We start from the raw sequence: 21,150 nt of genomic DNA on the forward strand, positions 1-21,150 counted from the left end.
CTGCAGACACGCTTATCTGCAGACATGATAAGCTTTGGAATTCTGTGAAACAATGATTAAATTATTGCCAAATGTTGATAATGATAAACTATTGTCAGGTTGACCTCAACAGGAAGCCCACATGCAGGAAGGCACTGCCATTTATTGTATAGAAACTCTGTTAAAACTGGCTGCAAGCAGAGCAAGCTCAGGCTGAGTGCTGGGTATGCTCTCCACGTGTTTAAAGAATTGAACCAAAAGTCAATAACATTTTAAGTTAAATAGACAAAGAATATTAAAATTGGTGTAAAAATTATTGTTGTGAGCTTTACCACCAAAGAAATATATCTGAAATGTGCTTCTGTTGTAACATAATGAACACAGCAAATTTGGGCACTGCAAGGATAGCAAAATTTATCCCATGATATCAGGAATCATGGTGATATTAAATATTGCTGGAATTGAACCATTTTTCATTTGTGATGTTTGCAGTTAACGCAGCTCAACTTACCACTGCTGGTGATGGGACATGGATGCTGGCCACTGATCGTGGGCGAATATGATTGGCAAGATGGCACAGTACCACACCATCCATTAATGCTGCACCTATGTCTTCTGGCAAAACAACTTTTAACCTTAATTCAAGATTCTGTTGAAAGGGACAAAATTTTTTATTATATATCTAATTTAATATTTTTCATGCTTTAGATTTCCTTTATCCAGCTTTATGCTAAACAAGAATCAAAATTTCAGACATCTCATACTACCAAAGATAAAACCATAATAAGGAATGTGAGAAATCCTTTTATATGACAGATAAAATATATTCAATGCAAGTTAACTTGCAATAGTCAAATGAATGCCCAAAATAAAAATAAAAAAATCACAACTAATGCTACTTTCTCCATAACATGTATTTGGATGACTAACTTATTCCGAATTACTCTCAAAACACTGCCTGGACTATTCCATCCCACCACGTCATTTCCCTTCCCCAACACCCATCACCCAGGGGAACACCATGAGAAATCTATCAATATTATTTTAATCAATCTTCCATTCCTGTCAAAGTGATTTGGTGAGATACTCGACTGAATTTTTTTAAATGGTAGAGCTGACAGAGATATTGAAAGGAATGTAATGGATAAGGTGCAAGTGAACTTAGCTTGTTTTATCAGGATGGTTTTAGAAGCATTTTGGTGTTATTTGCATGTGTAAATGGACTTTTCCTTCAGACCCTGACATGAATCCTTCTTGGTTTATTCAATGTCATTTGAAAGCTGTAATGTTACCTGCTTCTACAGCTTCTTTTTGTAGTTCAGTCCAGATACAAATGATCCTCTGAATGAAGCTGTTGTCCCTTGGTCCTTTTTAAATCTTTTCCTTTCACCTTAACCATATGTCCTTTAGTTCTCTTGGCAATAAAGCCTGCAACCATTCACTTTATCTTCATGATCTTATATTCCTCTTATAAGGTCACCTTTCAGAATCCTAGGCTACAGTGAATAAAAACGCTGCATATCTAGACTTTTGCTCTAACACAAGTCCTGGTATCATACTGGTGAATCTTTTCTGTATCCTTTACAACATCTGTCCTATAGCTATGTGACGAGAAATGTACAGAGAATGCCATGTGTAGTTTCACTAGTGACATTTATTTGTATCATGATGTTTCAAGCTTTGTACTCAAACACTCTGCCCAATGAATTCAATAATAATAAATGCTTTCTTCACCATCCTGTAAATCTGAGCCTCCGCTTTCAGGGAACTTGCTCCTGTATTCCTAGGGCCCTCTTTCAACAACTCTCTCCAGGATTCTTCTATTCACTGCGCAATTCCTGGCTTGATTTACCTTGCGCTTGTAAGAGTAAAATTCCATTTACCATTCGTTCGTCCAACTAATCTAGATTCTTTTGTAAACTCAGATATCCTCCTTCACTGTCCAATGAATCACCCATTTGGTAAAATCTGCATATTTAGTAATCATGTTAATCACATCATTCAAATCATTAAAATGGATAACAAAAGAGTATTCAGCACTGATCCTTGCAAGACACCACTAATCATAGGCTGAACCAGGAAGCAACCCTCTGCTACTCCCGTCTGACTCTCCACCAAACTATTTTTGAATCCAATTAGCCAACTTACCTAAGATCCCATGTGAGTTAACCTTCCAGATGAGTCCACCATGTGAAACCTAGACCAAAATCCTCCTAGTCCATAGAGACAACATCCACCACCCTGCCCTCATAAATCCTTGGCTCATCTCTTAAAAAATACTCTTTTGCTACAGTACGATTTGAAACAAAAGCCAGCACCTTCTATTGACAATGTTGGTTATTACTTGCCTATTTTTGTAATTCTGGTAAATTCAAGACCTGGCGAAAGGGGAACAGATAAGAAGAAATTATTTCAAAATTTTCACCTGTTTAAGCTGCCTAATTTGTTCTAATTCTTCTCTTAGGTGTTCCATTTTCCTTCGAATAGTAAATCCTGGATCCATTGCTCCAAACTCCTGACGAGATGGACGCGTGAAAGCTGGTTAAAAAAAAAAGCCTACATCAGCTGAAATTTTGGGACATGGGTAAAGACCACAAGAACTGTGCTGTGTGTCACATTTTGCCCAGCACAGTCCTTTCCAAATAGTGAGACGGCTTTAGGTGAAATAAGTTCAACTGCTTAGAGGTAACCACGAGATTGACAGTAGCTGTGGGAGATAGAAAAGAAACACCAGAAAGGGTGGAGGAAAGGGTAAGGCATAAAAGGTGGTAGTGAGATAGGAGGCAACTACAGGATCATCAATAGGTATGAAAGTAGTGTTACAGCAGCCATTTTAAGAGGGAATGTTGAGGTCATTACATTGGCTTTGCTGAGCATCAGGTCAGTGAGGAAGGTGAGTAGTGACCAGGTAATGTGTTTTCTTTTCTGAGAATAGACTGGAGATGAAGGTTATGGAGGCTAGGGGAGTGGTGTGCTCCTCTAGCAGGACATGGAAGATCATAATGCTTTCCTATGTTACTGAAGAATATATCTGCTGGAATTATTCTGCCTGTCAGGTTGCATAGAGCAGTTGAAGTTGTGGCTGGTCTCTCATTGGAGCATTTGGTAGGCAATAAAAATGGTAAAATACATGTTCAGCAAATGGTTAAGATGCAAATGGAGAGAGAGGAGATGCATGAATACCAGGAAGGGTGGTATGAGAAGGCGGGTAGTTCAGGAGCCCCGGAAACAAGTAAAATGTGTTGGATGGCCTTGGAAAGAAATATAAAGGGCATTTATTTTTCACACAGAGGATTGTGATTATAAATAACCATGGTCTGAATAAGTAGTAGAGACAGATGCAATGATAATGTTAAAAAGTCATTTGGACAAGAAAGGAAAAGAGTGATCTAGGCCTAATGCAAGCAAATGGGATTAGCATAGATTGCCATCACAATGGGCATTGATGAGTTGGGCTGAAGGGCACACTTCTCTGCAGGACAAGATTATGATGCAAGAATTGTGCGAGGCATATAATGGGCAAATACTCAAAATAGTTTTCCCACATTTGAAAACCAGACAGCATTGGTTTAATACAAGATGAAACAGTTTTAAATGAGATCTAGGGGGTAGGTTTTATTAATGCTGTCAGAGGAGGTGGTGCATTCAGATGCAATTACTGTATTTAAGAGACATTTAGACAGCAATCAAAAAGGCAAAGAAACAGAAAATATGGTCCTAATTCAAGCAAATGGGATTAGTGCAGAAAGGCAAAAAGGCCAGTATAGTCCTGGTGGGTCAAAAGGCACATTTCTGCCTTGTGTGACTCCATGCATAATGCATTTTATTGAATGAAAAGGATAGTTTCAAATTAATTTTGCAAAACTTTTTCTGATCGCATCCTTATGATGTCACAGAGATTTAAATGGGCATAAATGGAAGGGGTATGGGAACCTTGCTTCACATGTCCACAGATCCCTAAAGTGATGGCACAAATAGGTAAGATGGCGATGAAAGTATATGGGTTGCTGGCTTTTATAACTGTGTAGTCAGCATTTTTTTGGAAACTGTCAAGAGAGCAGGAGGTGGGTCAAGTATTAAGGTTTAGAGTGGACAAGAGATGTAACAGATAAGGCTGGGCGCAGCCATCTTGATTCCTGTGTGCATGTGTTAGCCTTCGGTCGATGCATGCGTGGTGGGTTCGCGTATTGGAGTTTGTTTGGCACATGCAGGATAGTTAAACTCTCTGATGATATTGAACTCATGCCCTTAACTCTCACGCAAGTGCCAACTGAATTCTAATACACTAAACCACCAGACATGTGCCAACTTGAACCCCAATAGGCGAACCCACTGTTCAAGCACCAACCGGAGACTAATGCATGTGCACAGGAATCAAGATGGCCACGCCCACCCTATGGATCCCAGGACGCCAAATAACAAGGTAAATACACATATTTTGGCTCTTACATGTCCCATATCCCTGTTAAAGTTTGTCAAATACAACACAAACCATGTACATTTTAGATTTTTTCTTATATATAGATTTTATTAAAAATTTAGTCATATGTGCAGATCGGTGTAAGTCGAGTAGGTCGTAAGTCAGGAAGTATCTGTATTGTGAAATTATTAAAGTACAAAATGTCTTTCTGCTATAAACTTAGATTTTTTTTAAAAATATCATATTTAATTCATATGCAGTAGTAGTAAATTTTCTGCCATGTTGAAACACCATTAGATCTTGCAGTTTTCTGCCATTACTCACAGTAATACAAAGAGACTAATCAGCTATTCCTTGAATTCAAAAAAACACCAAATAGATGCCGGAGAAAAGAAGGATTTTTTAAAATAAAAGGCAAATTTTTAAGTCTGGGATTTTTAAATAGAACTTCAGTTGTCCTTTCTTTGGTTATCACTATTTGAATGATCTGTAGTATTCAACTAAGAATTTTCAGACTAGTTTTATACACTGTCCTTGATCTTTTGATACATAACATATTTATGCAATATTGAAACTGAATAGCTATCATATCTCATCATAACCACATTTACTGATGTATCAAAATTACCTTTAAATTCAGCATGTAGATTATTTTTTCCAGATTAATTTCCAACCTCAATATTTATACATAATAAAGTGCTCAAGATTATGTGGTATCAGGAGAGAGATTCAGAGGAAACAATATGCAACTTACCAGATCGAGGCTTGAGACCAAAAGGAACTGTTGAGGAGAATGCAATGGACCTACCTTCCTCCTGTTGACACAATATTTTGCAACCAATATTTTATTTTGTGTTAAAGCTTTAATTCTAAAACTTATAAAGTCAAATTTCAGCAATTTAAGAAAAGGTTAAAGTTACTTTTGAAATTTCTTTTTGGTTCCTAATCCTTTTCTCTCAAGTGTGCATTATTTGGATGACAAACTATTTATTCAATTGCATCCATCGCATCCAATGCATATATAAACACACAAAACTATCAACTTAGGGATTTTTACCCTTCATGAGTTCAGTATAAAGGTCAAATTGTAATATCTTTTACCTCTAGTTAGGATCATCAAACCAAATCAATTCTAATTTGATCTGTGTGAATCATGACTTATGCCAACCATAAGAGAAACACAAGGGCACATACAACTTTGATTTCAAATATTGCCCCTTATTTAAAATGGTCAAAACAATAAAAACTGTTTTCTTGAATCCTTCATGAAGGCATCAAAAATTCAATTTTGGGAAGTGAAATCATGAGGCTAATATAGATTTGATGCCTCACCTAGATTGTGCCTTGGTTTTCGTAAACTAGTTTGATGATTTTCAGCTGAATACAGATACAGCAGTTTCCAAGAGGAATGAAGCAAGAAAGCAGCCAAATCAGTAGGAGATTAAAAACTGCTTTCACTCACTCAATACAAGGTGGCACTGAGTCTCAGTGCCCTTCCTCTCACTCTATTTGATTCTAACCATGACCATGTGGAATTGGCACGATCACATCATGTCCCTGTGGGTTTTTACTGGGTGCTTGAGTTTCCTCTCACATTCTAAAAAGTGCTGATGAGCAATTGGCCAGTGCAAATGAATGGCAAAGAATCAAAGTTGATGGCCGTGCCAATTGTATGATTATAAGAGATAAGATGGGGAAAGGGACTGATGGAATTGGTCTGCTGGGAACCATGTGGACCCAATGACTTTCTTCTACATCAAAAGAGTCAAGTTCCTGACCAGAATGCAAGTCATTTGTCTGAGCCAAGAAATAGTGTAGGAGAGGATGAGGTAGAGACTATGAAATGTGCTTCCATTTCTTTTCCAATATATTTCATGTTTGCATTTCATGTTTAAAAAGTGTACAGCAACAAACAAGCTACAACTATAAGCCATTTCAAATATATGCCAAAACATCATGAGTAACGTGTACATAAAAAAATACCCTTGTGCAAAATGCAAGACTTGTGAATTTACAACACAAGAGTAATTTCATAAATGATCATGAAACATTTAGAAGGGCAAAATAGAAAATGTTCAAATGTAATAACAATACCTCAAAAGATAGGCTACGAATAATTTGGACAGAAGGAGAGGAAGATATGATCTGAACGGGTGGTGCCAAAGGCATCGATGGAGTTTCAATATCTGACTGTAAGGGTGAAACAAATGAGAATAATAAGTATTATGTTAAACGAGCACATAGCTAGACATCATTCATTCAGTAGACACATTTCTTTCATTCATTACTCAGTTGGTAGCACATTTCTCTTTCAGTGAAAACAAAAACCTAGTCTGCTCTTGTAATGTAACAGAGATGAGTTGCATCATAGGAATTACTTCCATGAACTAGCAAGTCTAAAATCCTTTGCAATGATTCTATGAGACTATTTTGAACAGGATTAAGGAGTTGTCCATGTCCTGGCCTAAGATGACCGCCAAATTAACATCAAAAATAGGAACAAATCATCAAAACATTCGGTCTGCACAAATCAACAGGTTACTTTTTGATCTTGTGAAATATAGTACATCACTGCTAGTCTAATTCACTATCAAAAGAATGATCTAACAGTAGAGGTAAAGAAAATTATTTTAACCCATTTCCTTGTCAGAATTTGCCATTTCACATCTCTAATTCATAAACCATTAAAGAATAAATGAGCTCAGAGACTAAGATAATAATGTTTATTTACTTTCCAAAAATACATTCAAATTATCCACCATGAGGTTGACATTCTTCAGGAAGTTCGATTTTCAAATCTAATTTGCTCTCATTATGAAGTGCAATCAACTCTATTAACACATTAGAGATTTGTGCTGTAACTCATTTTTAATGAGGGTAATAAAACTTGACACAATTTGCTTCACAACTTCCATTAAACTACATTTTATTGAGCTAAATAACTCAATCTTTCATTTTTCGTTAAATGTGTTCAGCTGATCTCAAGAATGACACCTATCCTGACCTTTCTTACTCCATTTAATCATAATAACCGTTTTACAAGCACTTATCTGGTCTTTCTTTAAATACATCAATACTACTTGCCTCAGCTATTTATCATGGTAAAGAATTTCACATTGTGATACTCTGAATTTTCTTGAAGAGGAGTGAAGTTAAAAGTCACCAAAAGATGGTCACTAAGTATTCTGTAAGTAGAAATGATTCAATACCTATCAGTACTATCCATATTTTTAAAAAATGATCGAAGCCTTTTCTTTTTGGAAGAAACTCTGAGACTTCATCTATTTCTGAAAGGTCAAACCTTGTTTCTTTTTTGCATTCATTCCATGGCCAGAGCCCTTTCGAGTTTGATTATTTTCGTGATCTTTATGCACTGTGCATTGTGTGGTTTTGTGAACGCCCCATGGTCTGGGGACCTGCTGCTTCATTGGTGGTACAGTTAATAAACTTGAACTTTTAATAATTACACTAGAAATGCACACAATACAGGTATCCCCCGCTTAGCGGAAGTTTCTTCACAGCACTTCGCTTTAATGAAAGACCTACATTAGTACCTTACATTGTTAAAAGAAAGAAATCCAAAGAGAATTTTCACTATTGCAAAAAAAGATAAAAAGCAAAAATAGCGATCGGCCATCGGGAGAGCGTGGGGAAGGGGGATCAGTGTTGGGACTGACAGTGGGCTGTCAGGAGATTTCAGGGCAATGTGATCAGTGTGGAGACTGATAATGGCTACTGGGAGAGCGCGGGGTACTAGAATTAGTGTGGAAACCGATAGCAGGCTTTCAGGAGAGCATGGGGCAGTGGGATCAGTGTGAGGACTAACAGCAGGCAGTTGGGAGTGCGCAGGACAGTGGGATCAATGTGAGGACTAACAGCGGGCAGTTGGGAGTGCGCGGGACAGTGGGATCAGTGTGGGGACTGATAGCGGGCTGTCGAGAGTGTGTGGATTAGTGGGATTAGTATGGGGACTAACAGCGGGCTATTGGGAGAGCGTGGGGCAGTGGAATCAGTGTGGTGAATGATAGTGGGCTGTTGGGAGTGTGTGAGGCAGTGGGATCAGTGTGTGGACAGACAGCAGACCATCGGGAGTGCAGTTCAGTGGGATCAGTGTGAGGACTGATAGCGGGCTGCCAGAATAGCGCGGGGCAGTGGGTTCCGTGTGGGGACTGATAGTGGGCTGTCGAGTGTGCGGGTTAGTGAGATCAGTGTGGGGACTAACAGCGGGCTGTCGGGAGAGCATGGGGCAGTGAATCAGTGTGGAGACTGATAGCGGGCTGTCAGGAGAGCATGGGGCAGTGGAATCAGTGTAAAGACTGATAGTGGGATGTAGGGAGTGTGCGAGGCAGTGGGATCAGTCTGGAGATGGATAGCAGGCTGTTGGGAGAGCATGGGACTGGAATCAGTGTGGGGACTGTCAGGGTGCTATCTGAAGAGCGCGGAGCAGTGGGTTCAGTGTGGGGACTGACTGCGCGGGGCAGTAGCATTAGTGTGGAGAACGACAGTGGGTGGTCAAGAGATTGCAGGGTAGTGGGATCAGTGTGGGAACTGATAGCAGGCTGTCGAGAGTACGTGGGGCAGTGGGATCAGTGTGGGTACTGACAGCAGACAGTCGGGAGAACGTGGGGCAGTAGGATCAGTGTGGAGACTGATAGTGGGCTGTCGGGAGAGCGTGAGGGAGTGGAATCAGTGTGGTGACTGATAGCGGGCTGTCAGGAGAACATGGGGCAGTGAAATCAGTGTGAAGACTGATAGTGGGCTGTCAGGAGAGTGTGAGGGAGTGGAATCAGTGTGGTGACTGATAGCAGGCTGTCAGGAGAGCATGGGGCAGTGGAATCAGTGTGGAGACTGATAGTGGGCTGTCAGGAGAACATGGGGCAGTGGAATCAGTGTGAAGACTGATAGCGGGCTGTCGGGAGAGTGTGAGGGAGTGGAATCAGTGTGGTGATTGATAGCAGGCTGTCAGGAGAGCATGGGGCAGTGGAATCAGTGTGGAGACTGACAGTGGGCTGTAGGGAGTGCGCGAGGCAGTGGGATCAGTATGGGGATGGATAGCAGGCTGTTGGGAGAGCGTGGGACTGGAATCAGTGTGGGGACTGTCAGGGTGCTGTCTGAAGAGCGCAGGGCAGTGGGTTCAGTGTGGGGACTGAGTGGGCTGTTGTGAGTGCGCGGGGCAGTAGCATCAGTGTGGAGAACGACAGCGGGTGGTCAAGAGATTGCGGGGTAGTGGGATCAGTGTGGGGACTGATAGCAGGCTGTCGAGAGTACGCGGGGCAGTGGGATCAGTGTGGGTACTGACAGCAGACAGTCGGGAGAGCGTGGGCAGTGGAATCAGTGTGGAGGCTGACAGGGGGCTGTTAGGAGTCTGCGAGGGAGTGGGATCAGTGTGGGGACCAATGGCGGGCTGTTGGGAGTGTGCGAGGCAGTGGGATCAGTGTGGGGACTGATCCCAGGCTGTCAGGAGTGCGCGGGGCAGTGGAATCAGTGTGGAGACTGACTGTGCTGTTGGGAGTTTGGATGGAAGTGGGATCAATGTGGGGACTGATCGTAGGCTGTTGGGAGTACGCAGGGAAATGGTATCAGTGAGGCGACTGATAGAAGTCTGTCGGGAGCATAGGTCAGTGGGATCAGTGTGGGGACTGAGAGCAGGCTGTTGGGAGACCGTGCGACTGGGATCAGTGTGTGGACGGACAGCAGACCGTCGGGAGTGCAGGTCAGTGGGATCAGTGTGGGGACTAACAGCAGGCTGTCGGGAGAGCGTGTGGGGAGCTGATGGAGAACAATGCAAATGTTTGCTCTTTTAGAGAAACCAAGAGAAAAGGAATGGCACGGATGTTGTGGGTAACATTTTTTAACAAAAATTCAGGCAGCATTTTTCGACCCTATGAGTCCCTGCTGCTCAATTTACACCCCATTAATCTGCACCCCGGTGTTATGGACCTTGGACAATTTTATTTTTATCTGAAGACAGGACTGAAACTACCATGGGGGATTTGACAGCTCCTAGGACTGGGCTATCACTGGGGAACTTTGACAGCTGTCAACGCATGGCAACCATGTGCTGGAAGTCGAGGGCTCAGAGGAGAGCGAATCTGTGGCTGTTAACCTCTCTCCACCAATGGGAAGAGCTGGAGGCATGCGCTGAGCAGTTTTAAAAGCCAAGTATACTGGTTTTGGAGAGGTTAGTTGATGGATTAGACCGCAGGCAGTCAGAGAGTTGGTCTGACTGTGTGTGCTCACCTGGCAGCTTCAGCAAGTCACACGCTGAGTTGCTTTGATCACGGGTGCTAGCACTCCTGTCTGGAGCTGTATGTCAGTGGGCTCATCCAGTAGTTTCAGTGGGAAAAGGAAGACTGAGCTACTTTGTCCATGGGTGCCAGCACTGTTGTTCTGATAGCAGTTTGGGGAACTCTGATACAGAGAACGTGTGTGGGACTGACCAGTACCTCTCCCATCCCCTTTCAAGAGGAGGACTTCGTGTGGCAGTAATCATGGGACCACTCAAGCCAGGGTGACCAAAGGAGAGGATTTGTATAACAGAAGGTCACTTGGTAACCTTAAAGAGGGCTTCAGAGGTGTGAACCTCATGTGGTGACTAGAAGGTCACTGTGAAAATTCCTGGGTGAAGAAAATGAAGGTGGTTGTTGCCACATTTGAACCTCAAGGCACTCTTACATTCCGTTGGCAGGGTTGAAAGTCCACAGGGACCACAGTCATCTGGATACAGCCTCAAAGTAAAAGATCAGTGGGCATGGAAACAGATAATCCCAAGCCTGGAGACCAGATTCGTGAGCTGTTCCTTCTTGATTAACTTGACATGACTGACTTGGGGGTTTTATTTTGGGAAAATTTATCAATTTTTCGGGGCATTTGAGCTTGGATTGTAATGGTCTAGGTATTTGTGTTCCTGTTGTTCGTATAGAGTTGCCATTAAGGCTTGTGTTCAGGTGTTAATTTTATTGGGTTAATTCTATTATTGTTAGTTTATTAATAAATGTTGTGTTAAAATTAACCCATTCATTTATGCACCTCTCAATTGCAGCTGGGAAGAAACCGGAGCCCCGGAGAAAACCCATGCAGACACGGGAAGAACGTACAAACTCTTTATAGACAGAAGTCTGGTCCTGATCGCTGGCGCTGTAAAGGTGTTGCATTAACTGCTACACCAACCGTGACATCCTAGAGGGTGAAAGCTTGGCAAATCAAAGCCAAGTTCACCAGAAAACTGAGACAATACTTGGTGTTGAAAGAACTCAGCAGTTCAGGCAGCATCCATGGAAACAAATAAACCGTCAACATTTGCATCATTATTCCTGATGATGGGTACCAGCCTGAAATGTAGACTAGCTATTTCTTTTCATGGCTGCTGTCTGATTCCTTGAATTCATCCTGCACTTTGTACATTAGTTAAATCCAAGCCAATTTTGTTCGCTCGTGTAAAATGAGGAGAATAATTAAATTTTTAATGGTTTGTAATAAATTTAGCATAACTTTGCAATTTAACAACTTATCATTCAAAAAATAAACCCCAATGTTTAGTTCATTGCTATATTTCCTTATTTAACTGTTGTTATTGCATTTTCAGTCCCACATTCTTTTTCTCCTCCATCCCATTTAGATTCTTACTTTTCAAGTAATGGTGCAATTTCCTAATCTTTCCATCCAACATTAAGCCAGATTTGGCGGCATGGTTAGAACAACACTGTTATAGTGCCAGCGATCAGGACCGGGGTCCGAATTATTATGAGCTCCCATTTCATTTAGTGTGATATCACTTTAAGGGTTAAAGAAGGCTACAACCATTCACAGCTTGTGGTGAGACAGAGTGGTACCATTAAGTAGAGACATGTCCCAAAGTTGAGACTCTGGAAGAAGACAAAAGAATAATGGTTTTTCATCGAAGAAAACAGATGGGACACTTACAGAGAGTCCTGTGAGTGGGACACTTAAAAGATATAGATTTTAATTAGTGACCACCAGCTATCTGATGAACATAGAGGTGGAGTGATTGGTGTGAAATAGACAATTCACTGATTCTCCTTATCAAGGGAATTACTGAACCACCGTGACCATTGTAATAGTCATTTTAATTGATCCACATCTGGGTAAAGGAAACAGGTGAGTCCCTGCATTGCATCGTAACCATGGTGATGGTCATTTCTTTCTATTGACCCGTTCCTGGGTTTTAGAAGCATCATGGAAGTCACACATTTCGTTTCCCCTATGCAAGGAAAAGGGGAGTTGCGAAAAGATATTTCTCTGGAAGAAACTCGACCAAGATTAGTGAGTTTTCATCAAACCTGTCACTCAGTCTCTACAACCTTCTTTGTGATTACTTCTGTATATCAGTTTAAAAGTCTACATTTCAACTATGGACTTCTAAGACTGGAATATGGAATTACTTTCTAGAATTGTGCCCAAGTGGTAATGGTTTGGGTATTTCACACACACACAAACACCACACATATTTGCGCATAATTGGAGTTAAGTTTAGCCAAGTTATTATATAATTAGTAGTTATTAATAAATATATATATTGTTTTAAAAGAAACAATAACAGTCCCTTGGTGAATTTCTAGTGCTGCTGGTCTGCGATATAACAGAATCCATAGCTGTCTGTAAGGAGTTTGTATGTTCTCCCCATGAGTTTTCCCCAGTGTCTCCAGCTTCATCCCACTGTTCGAAACGTTCTGGGGATAGGGGTTCTAGGCTAATTGGATATAATTGGGTGGCATGGGCTTGAGGACCGAAATGGCCTGTTTCTGTGCTGTATGTCTAAATTTTTGAAAATTAAAAATTTTTGATGATATTCATGTTAAAGGAAACAGGGACTCCAGTTTCCTACATTTATTAATGTCAGGCAATTTGTTGCAGGTTATCCAACCTTCCCAAATTGCTGTTGTCTACACATCTTACCCAAAGTCCAAATCCTTGCTGTAAATTTACTACAGTAAAAATTGTCATGGATTTCTTGCTTGTCAATCAATCATTTTTGTACATCTTAATTTCTTCTTTGGCTTGGCTTCGCGGACGAAGATTTATGGAGGGGGTAAAAAGTCCACGTCAGCTGCAGGCTCGTTTGTGGCTGACAAGTCCGATGCGGGACAGGCACACACGATTGCAGCGGTTGCAAGGGAAAATTGGTTGGTTGGGGTTGGGTGTTGGGTTTTTCCTCCTTTGCCTTTTGTCAGTGAGGTGGGCTCTGCGGTCTTCTTCAAAGGAGGTTGCTGCCCGCCAAACTGTGAGGCGCCAAGATGCACGGTTTGAGGCGTTATCAGCCCACTGGCGGTGGTCAATGTGGCAGGCACCAAGAGATTTCTTTAGGCAGTCCTTGTACCTTTTCTTTGGTGCACCTCTGTCACGGTGGCCAGTGGAGAGCTCGCCATATAACACGATCTTGGGAAGGCGATGGTCCTCCATTCTGGAGACGTGACCCATCCAGCGCAGCTGGATCTTCAGCAGCGTGGACTCGATGCTGTCGACCTCTGCCATCTCGAGTACTTCGACGTTTGGGGTGTAAGCGCTCCAATGGATGTTGAGGATGGAGCGGAGACAACGCTGGTGGAAGCGTTCTAGGAGCCGTAGGTGGTGCCGGTAGAGGACCCATGATTCGGAGCCGAACAGGAGTGTGGGTATGACAACGGCTCTGTATACGCTTATCTTGGTGAGGTTTTTCAGTTGGTTGTTTTTCCAGACTCTTTTGTGTAGTCTTCCAAAGGCGCTATTTGCCTTGGCGAGTCTGTTGTCTATCTCATTGTCGATCCTTGCATCTGATGAAATGGTGCAGCCGTGAACCAAGCCATGAAAGACCCCAACAATGAAGACACTGTTTACATCCGGTACCGCACGGATGGCAGTCTCTTCAATCTGAGGCGCCTGCAAGCTCACACCAAGACACAAGAGAAACTTGTCCGTGAACTACTCTTTGCAGATGATGCCACTTTAGTTGCCCATTCAGAGCCAGCTCTTCAGCGCTTGACGTCCTGCTTTGCGGAAACTGCCAAAATGTTTGGCCTGGAAGTCAGCCTGAAGAAAACTGAGGTCCTCCATCAGCCAGCCCCCCCACATCTCCATCGGGCACACAAAACTCAAAACGGTCAACCAGTTTACATCTTAATTTATTCTCTACTCAAATCACCCTCAATTTCAATATAAAAATACCCCAGCTATTTCAACCTTTCTACATAGCTAAAATTCTCTGGACCTTGCAACATCCTTTTAATTCTCACAAAAGCAATTGAAAAGCTAAAGCAAGTTGAAGCTATTCAGCCCAGGTCTGACATTCAATAACATGCGAATTAATCTACTTTGTTTGAAAACTGAAAAGAAATAATTGTACATAAATCATTGAAAGTTGATTAGGAAGGCAAACAATATTATAATCATTGTTGTAACAAGGTTTGAGTACAAGAATAAAGATATTGTACTTCAATTATAAAAGAGCCACAGTCTTTTTCCTCAGTGCTACTTTCCTGTACTAACTTATCATCCTCTACAGCCCTGGAGCTGAGAATGCTGAAGACTCACTTCATTCTGCATGAAGATACATTACAACTTCTCAACTTGGTCCTGAAAAGCCAAACTTGTTCCCAACTTGAGCAAGATAAAAACATTATCTTTAAATCTCCCCTGTAAAGCTTCACAGAATTTCACATTTCACAGAAATCACATCCCAATCTTCCAAATTTGGGTGTAAAGGCCAGTAGGCTTGATTTTTTTCTTACTGGAAAAAAGGCTTCCTTCCAAGGACTCATTCTGCTGAATCTTCATAACATTTCCTCTGTCTTAAACAGAGAAGCAGACATTATTCCAGGTAGGATTGCACCAAGACCCTTTATAAATACAGTAATGTGGCAGCCCCCTCGGGTGCCTCACAAATGAAGTACTAACCAGCAGGGTACACGAGGCCCGCAGCGCTGCCCTCCAATTGGCCACAACCAAATGAGCCTAACTGGCCTATCAAAGAAAGCGGATCGCAAAGCACCAATCAGCGCTGAGGAGGTTTTGACTTCACCCCTCAGTTTGAGCATAAAAGCAGGGCTGTGAACCCATAAAGCTCAGTGTTAATTACGATCAACTGGGGTTTGTGTTGTTATTTCTGCGAACAACGTGTTCTTTCTGGGAACAATGTATTCTTTCTGAGCTAACCTGTGTGCAGCTATAACTCTTCAGAGCCATAGTTTGTAGCAGCTAGATACAGTAAAATATCTTTATTCTTGTAATTCAACCAAAGCTACATCTTGCCTTCCAATTTTTGATTAACTTTCAATAATTTATGATTCATGATTTTTTATTTTTCTAATTAAGCAGATTTCTCCATATTATAGTCCATCTCTGTCCTCACACATTCACGTATTCTGCCTGTATCTCGCTGAAGCTTCTCTTCATTCTGAAGACTTGTTCACCATGTCACATAATCAACAGTTGCTCATTAAAATCCCTGATAATAATCCCCAACATCAATCATGCACCTGTCACAGCTCCAACCTCAATTCATGCCAATAAATCATCCCTCAAATCCATATACTAATTTTACATGATCCTGTGTGGGACCTTGGATGGCCATCTGAAAGAACATCACTACCTGGCCCCTTCATGACTTAATTAGTTACAAAGGCAGAACACTACTAAATTCTCAAATAGGATTTTCCTTTCATCCATACATGCTGACTACAAAGATTCTGGCATTTTTCTTCCTAGTATTGGACTAATGGATCTGTAACTCACCATCTTCCTCTTTCTCCAAACATGTTTGGTACCCCTCTATCCTCTTGAGCCAAATCTTTCCCTCCTTGGACAATGAAAATTCTGTTTTCTGAACACTTTTGGGTGTATTTTATGGATTTTTGGCCACTAATCATGAAAATCACCTTAAACATTTCCTATCATACTGGTTCTTAGATATAACCTACTCGCTGTCACATTATAAGTCCACAGGTACTTTGAAGTGCAACATGTCACTGAAAATTCATTTTCTGTATTCGCACTTGGACTTCATCTCAGCTGAGTTTGGTTCAATCAGTGATGAACATGGTGAAAGATTTCACCAGACATTGCAATCATGGAATGCATCAATGCATGAGAGGCATCAGAATCAGTAGCAAACATTTTTAGGTCAGTTGAACTAATGTAATGTGTCAGCATTATTATGCGATTAAACATGCTAAATTCAATAAAAGTTAATTTACTGTTTCTCCAACTTACTGCATGGAACAGGAAATCTGAAATTATCTTTGTGTTCAGCTTGAAGTCGTCTATCATAATTTCTCATTTATTTTCAGGAAGCAAATATTTTGAAAAAAATTGTGTCCAGTATAATTTGGTGAAGGAACTGTACACAGTATTCCAACTGGGGCCTAAATATTTCCTTACCATTTTGTTCTTGCATTCAATATCTTGGCCAACAAAGGAAAGCATGTTTTGATCTTCACTGATCTAGGACATGTACTAAAATATTTCTTCTCAGTATCATATTATTTCCTGTTATTCCTTTCCTCTTATTTCCCCTTATCTAATACAGCATTTTACACTTTCTGACTGTATTCCAATTGGCACTTTTCATCCTATCTGACCAGACCACTAATATCTTGCAGCATAAAACTACTGTTTTATTCCCAATTATTAGGGAATAATGCCTTTACAGTGCCAGCAATCAGAGTTCGAAATCTGTGCTGTCTATAAAGAGTTTGTATGTTTTCCCCCGGGGGCTCCAGTTTCTTCCCACCATTTGAAAAGTATCAGGGATGCAGTTTAATTGAGTGTAAATTGTGCAGGACAGACTTGTGGGCTGAAATGGCCTGTTACTGTGGTGTATGTCTTTATTTAAAAAGAAACTTAAATTAAATGTGTTCATCATCTGAACTGTTCATGAACTGTTTTACAAGTTGAAATCATTGATAACAGCTTACAAAAAAAACAAAGGGTCTAAGTTTGACAGTAGTCTTCCAGGCACAAAAACACGTCACCTTTGTTTAGTGCCACTGAGCCAATTCTATATTCAACTTGCTTCTTTGCTCTGAACCAGACACTTATACTTCGCCAGACACTCTAACTGATCAAAATGTTTTGCTAAAATCTAAATTATCTTTCATAACATAAAAATAACATAACAATTACAGCACGGAAACAGGCCATTAGGCCCTTCTAGTCCGCATCGAACCAAACACCCCTCTCTAGTCCCACCTCCCTGCACAATGCCCATGACCCTCCATCTTCTTCTGTCCAACCTGTCCAACCTTTTCTTAAATAATACAATTGACTCTGCCGCCACTATTTCTCCCGGAAGCTCATTCCACACGGCTACCACTCTCTGAGTAAAGAAGTTCCCCCTCATGTTACCTCTAAACCTCTGCCCCTTAATTCTTAACTCATGTCCTCTTGTTTTAATCTTTCCTCCTCTTAACAGAAACTTAAACTTCCTCTAAAATTCAGATATTACTCAGAGCCAAATGTCCTTCATTTTAATGCATGTTAATTTTCCTCAATTAATCCATGCCTATCGAAATGGCAAATGGTCCAATCATGATTTTGCAGTTATTTACCCACCATTAGAGTTAGGCTGACCAACCTGTAACAACTAACCACCTTTTCTCTTTCGGAAAAAAAGAAATCACCACCTGTTTTCAACACCATGGTTATACTTGGAGCAATCCAAGAGAATTAATAGAACTTTTGCTTCCCTTTCTGCCCCACCCCTTGATTTCATAACAATCTTTTGTTTTTGAAGATCTTATTAATTTGTTGAATGCCTTCTTATATCTATAAAAGTGGGGTTTTCCTTCATTTGACACGTCTCTTTGCTGTGTTAACTTTCACACAATTTCAACCTGCACTTTGCATTGTCGACTCCTCGCAGCATAGTTACGAAAGGTCAAGTTTTATAAAAAATGTCAAATTACAAAATGCATACCTCATTTTCATAAGTAACTTCCTCTTTTGGCTTCTTTGAAGATTTCAGCTGCTGAGGAAAATAAACATGACAGTTAAGTTAGAAAACAGTTTCATTTGGTGTTTAGTAAAACCCCTAGTATACAGTACCCATAGGCAGTGGTAGATGCCAGATAAATAAATTTGCCGAATGCTTGAGATTATAGGTTGTGCAGATTGGTGAACTGAGTACGAGGGGATGCAAATTTTAAACTTATGTTTTTACCTATTTATTTTCTGAGTTTTTTTGCTGGTTGCTTGAATTCCAAATAATGAGGATTTTATTTGTTTTATTAAAGTACATAACGCAGAGTCTGCAGTATCAAAGTCACTTACAGCAACATATCAGATTTGCACAAGCCCAGAAGCTGACAGCAATATTAGATGTACGTGTGCACCTGGTCGAAATGTGTTCTTTGGTGATGCAACAGCTGTGAAAGGCTGTACATATCACACAGATACAGCAGTTCAAACCTTTTGTTTCCGCAAGGAAAAGAATATTTGTGTACAATCCAGAAATTTACCAAAAACTACAGCTTCCCATCATTCAGTGAAGAAACTAAATTTAAGCGCTCTGAATATTGTGAGAAACAGAACTGCGGTTGTTAGTCTATAAATCTGAGCCTGTGAGATGTATGCCTATTGAAATATGATCTAGTACCCTCAAATAAGTATTATTCTATTTTCTATTTGAAAGTTTTTAGAATTAGATGTGAAGTTGGTTATTTCAAAGGTTCCTGAAATTTTAATGTTTTATCACTTAAAGTCAATTCTCAATGTAAACATACAATTCAACAGGGCATACATTAATATTCAAAATACTGAAATAACCCAATACAATTGCATTAATTCTATTTGAACAACAGCTATGCAATTTAAAATTATTGTTATGCAGAGGGATCGAGTTACACTCATGACCTTTCTAGTAGTTAATCCACACTAAATGACGAGAAATTAGTTCTTTTCATTGCAACTTTTGCTTCAGTGATCCATCTGGTAATGTCTTTTGTGGAGTATCTAGCTCCTTTCTCAGCCATTTCTTTCTTTTAAGCCAAAATCCTATCGCTGCAAACACAGAGAAGAATTATTTTGTGGCTGTAAAATTTTATTTTCAAAGGACAATTCATTCAATGTTACTCTAGTCAGAAGAGGGGAACTGGTTACTCCTCAAAAGTAGTTGACATTGATAGGAGTTGATAGGATATCATTAGTAGGAAGTCATGGGTTGATGACTGATTGATTATCAGAATGGTCACAAATATAATGCTGGTTTTGGCTTGCATCAAGCAGGTATTTTAAGTAAAGTGAGGGAATGTTGATAGAATCATAGACACTACAGCACAAAAACAGACCTTTCAGCCTTTCTATTCTATTTCTATTTGGCTTAGTCCCACTGACCTGCATCTGGTCCATACCCCTCCCATCCATGCATCTGTCCAAATTTTCTTTTAAGTCAAAAATGAGTCTGCATTTACCAATGCAGCTAGCAGCTCGCTCCACCACTCTATCTGTAGCTGGGAACTCATTTCAATCTATGTACCATGAGGGGAAATAAAACTTGAGATCCTATTTATACAAAATGTAGCTAATGCTTACTAAATCACAGCCTTCCCTCCCCTGGGACAGTCTGATTATCTTTCATTGTTTTATATTTCTCAAGTATTGCCCAGTCATTAAATGTAAAACCCTCAATGTCTACTATTAAGATCTACCCACTATTAAGATCTGGCCTGAGGGTACCAATTTAATTCTTCAGAAACATTTTGAACATACAAATTAGAGAGTATTTGCTCAGACTGATATTGATTTATATACCAACTCTGTCCTCAAGTACATCAACAAGTGTGTGGGTGGAGTGACATCACTAAAACAAATAAAAAATCTTTGCTAATAAAAATCCATGAACAGTGAGGTTTGCCTTCTGTTCAAAGACAGATTTAGCCTTTAGATCTGGAGTCTTGAAGACTTCAGGAGGGGAATCTCTCAGGCTGAAGATACTGTGACAGAGTATTTAGAGGTGACTTGGGAGGAATTGTTAGAGCAGCTTGCACACACATTTCAAAACAAAGGACTTTTTGCAGAAAGAGCCACCAAGTTGCAGAATCCAGCTGGCCTGGGAGAGCAGTGATCTTTGCAGGCAGAGGGGAGAACAGCCTGGCACTCAGAGAGGGAGGGAGTGAAACGGAGAGGAGAGACACAGAAATCAGTTCCAGAAGGATACAGCTGGCAAACCTTTGGAAGGCTGTCTGGTCAAAGGAGAAGACTAGCTATCTGAGGTGACCCGAAAGAAAGAGGATCATCTGGAGAACCCTGAAGGGGGCCAATTTCGTCAGCAAGACTGATTGGAAAGAAATAGGGTGCGGATGTCCTGGAACAAAAGGAATCTCTCTCTGAAAACCAGCAAGAACCCTCCTGAGTGGTAACCATTTGCCTGTTAAGCACCAAAGCTTGATGAACTTTGTTAATGCTAACTTCTGCGCACAGAACAAGAATTGCCTGCAACCAGTGAGATTGGACTGTGATCCAAAGAACTTTTCTAATTTTAAATATACATCACACACACCTGCGCTTAGTATTAGAGGGAGGATTAAGTAGGTTAGGCAGGTTAAGTAATAAGTTAAAGTTTAATTCTGTTTTTTTTGTTCAATTATAATTAAAAACTACTTTTGTTTTTTTTTAAATTTTTTATTTTTCACACCATAAATCACATTAGCCATGATATACACTTTTTCTTTTTCACACATATACAGTGACTTTTTCTCCCCCCCACCCCCCCCCTCATCCATTTTAGGTATACAATCTAGGTTGCATTAAACCAGTCAAAC

General features: G+C 40.5%; 1 protein-coding gene across 1 annotated transcript in view; it reads right to left on the reverse strand.

Moving 5' to 3' along the window:
- The window catches only part of LOC138740702 (leucine-rich repeat and calponin homology domain-containing protein 2-like), a 177,239-nt gene that overhangs the window by 33,556 nt on the left and 122,533 nt on the right, over positions 1-21,150 (reverse strand). Inside the window, 5 exon segments of the mRNA XM_069893745.1 lie at positions 491-628; positions 2,405-2,517; positions 5,154-5,214; positions 6,494-6,589; positions 18,309-18,359. Coding sequence (XP_069749846.1) covers positions 491-628; positions 2,405-2,517; positions 5,154-5,214; positions 6,494-6,589; positions 18,309-18,359 — 459 coding nt within the window.

Source organism: Narcine bancroftii, chromosome 8 (genome assembly GCF_036971445.1).
Source record: "Narcine bancroftii isolate sNarBan1 chromosome 8, sNarBan1.hap1, whole genome shotgun sequence".
Taxonomy (NCBI): domain Eukaryota; kingdom Metazoa; phylum Chordata; class Chondrichthyes; order Torpediniformes; family Narcinidae; genus Narcine; species Narcine bancroftii.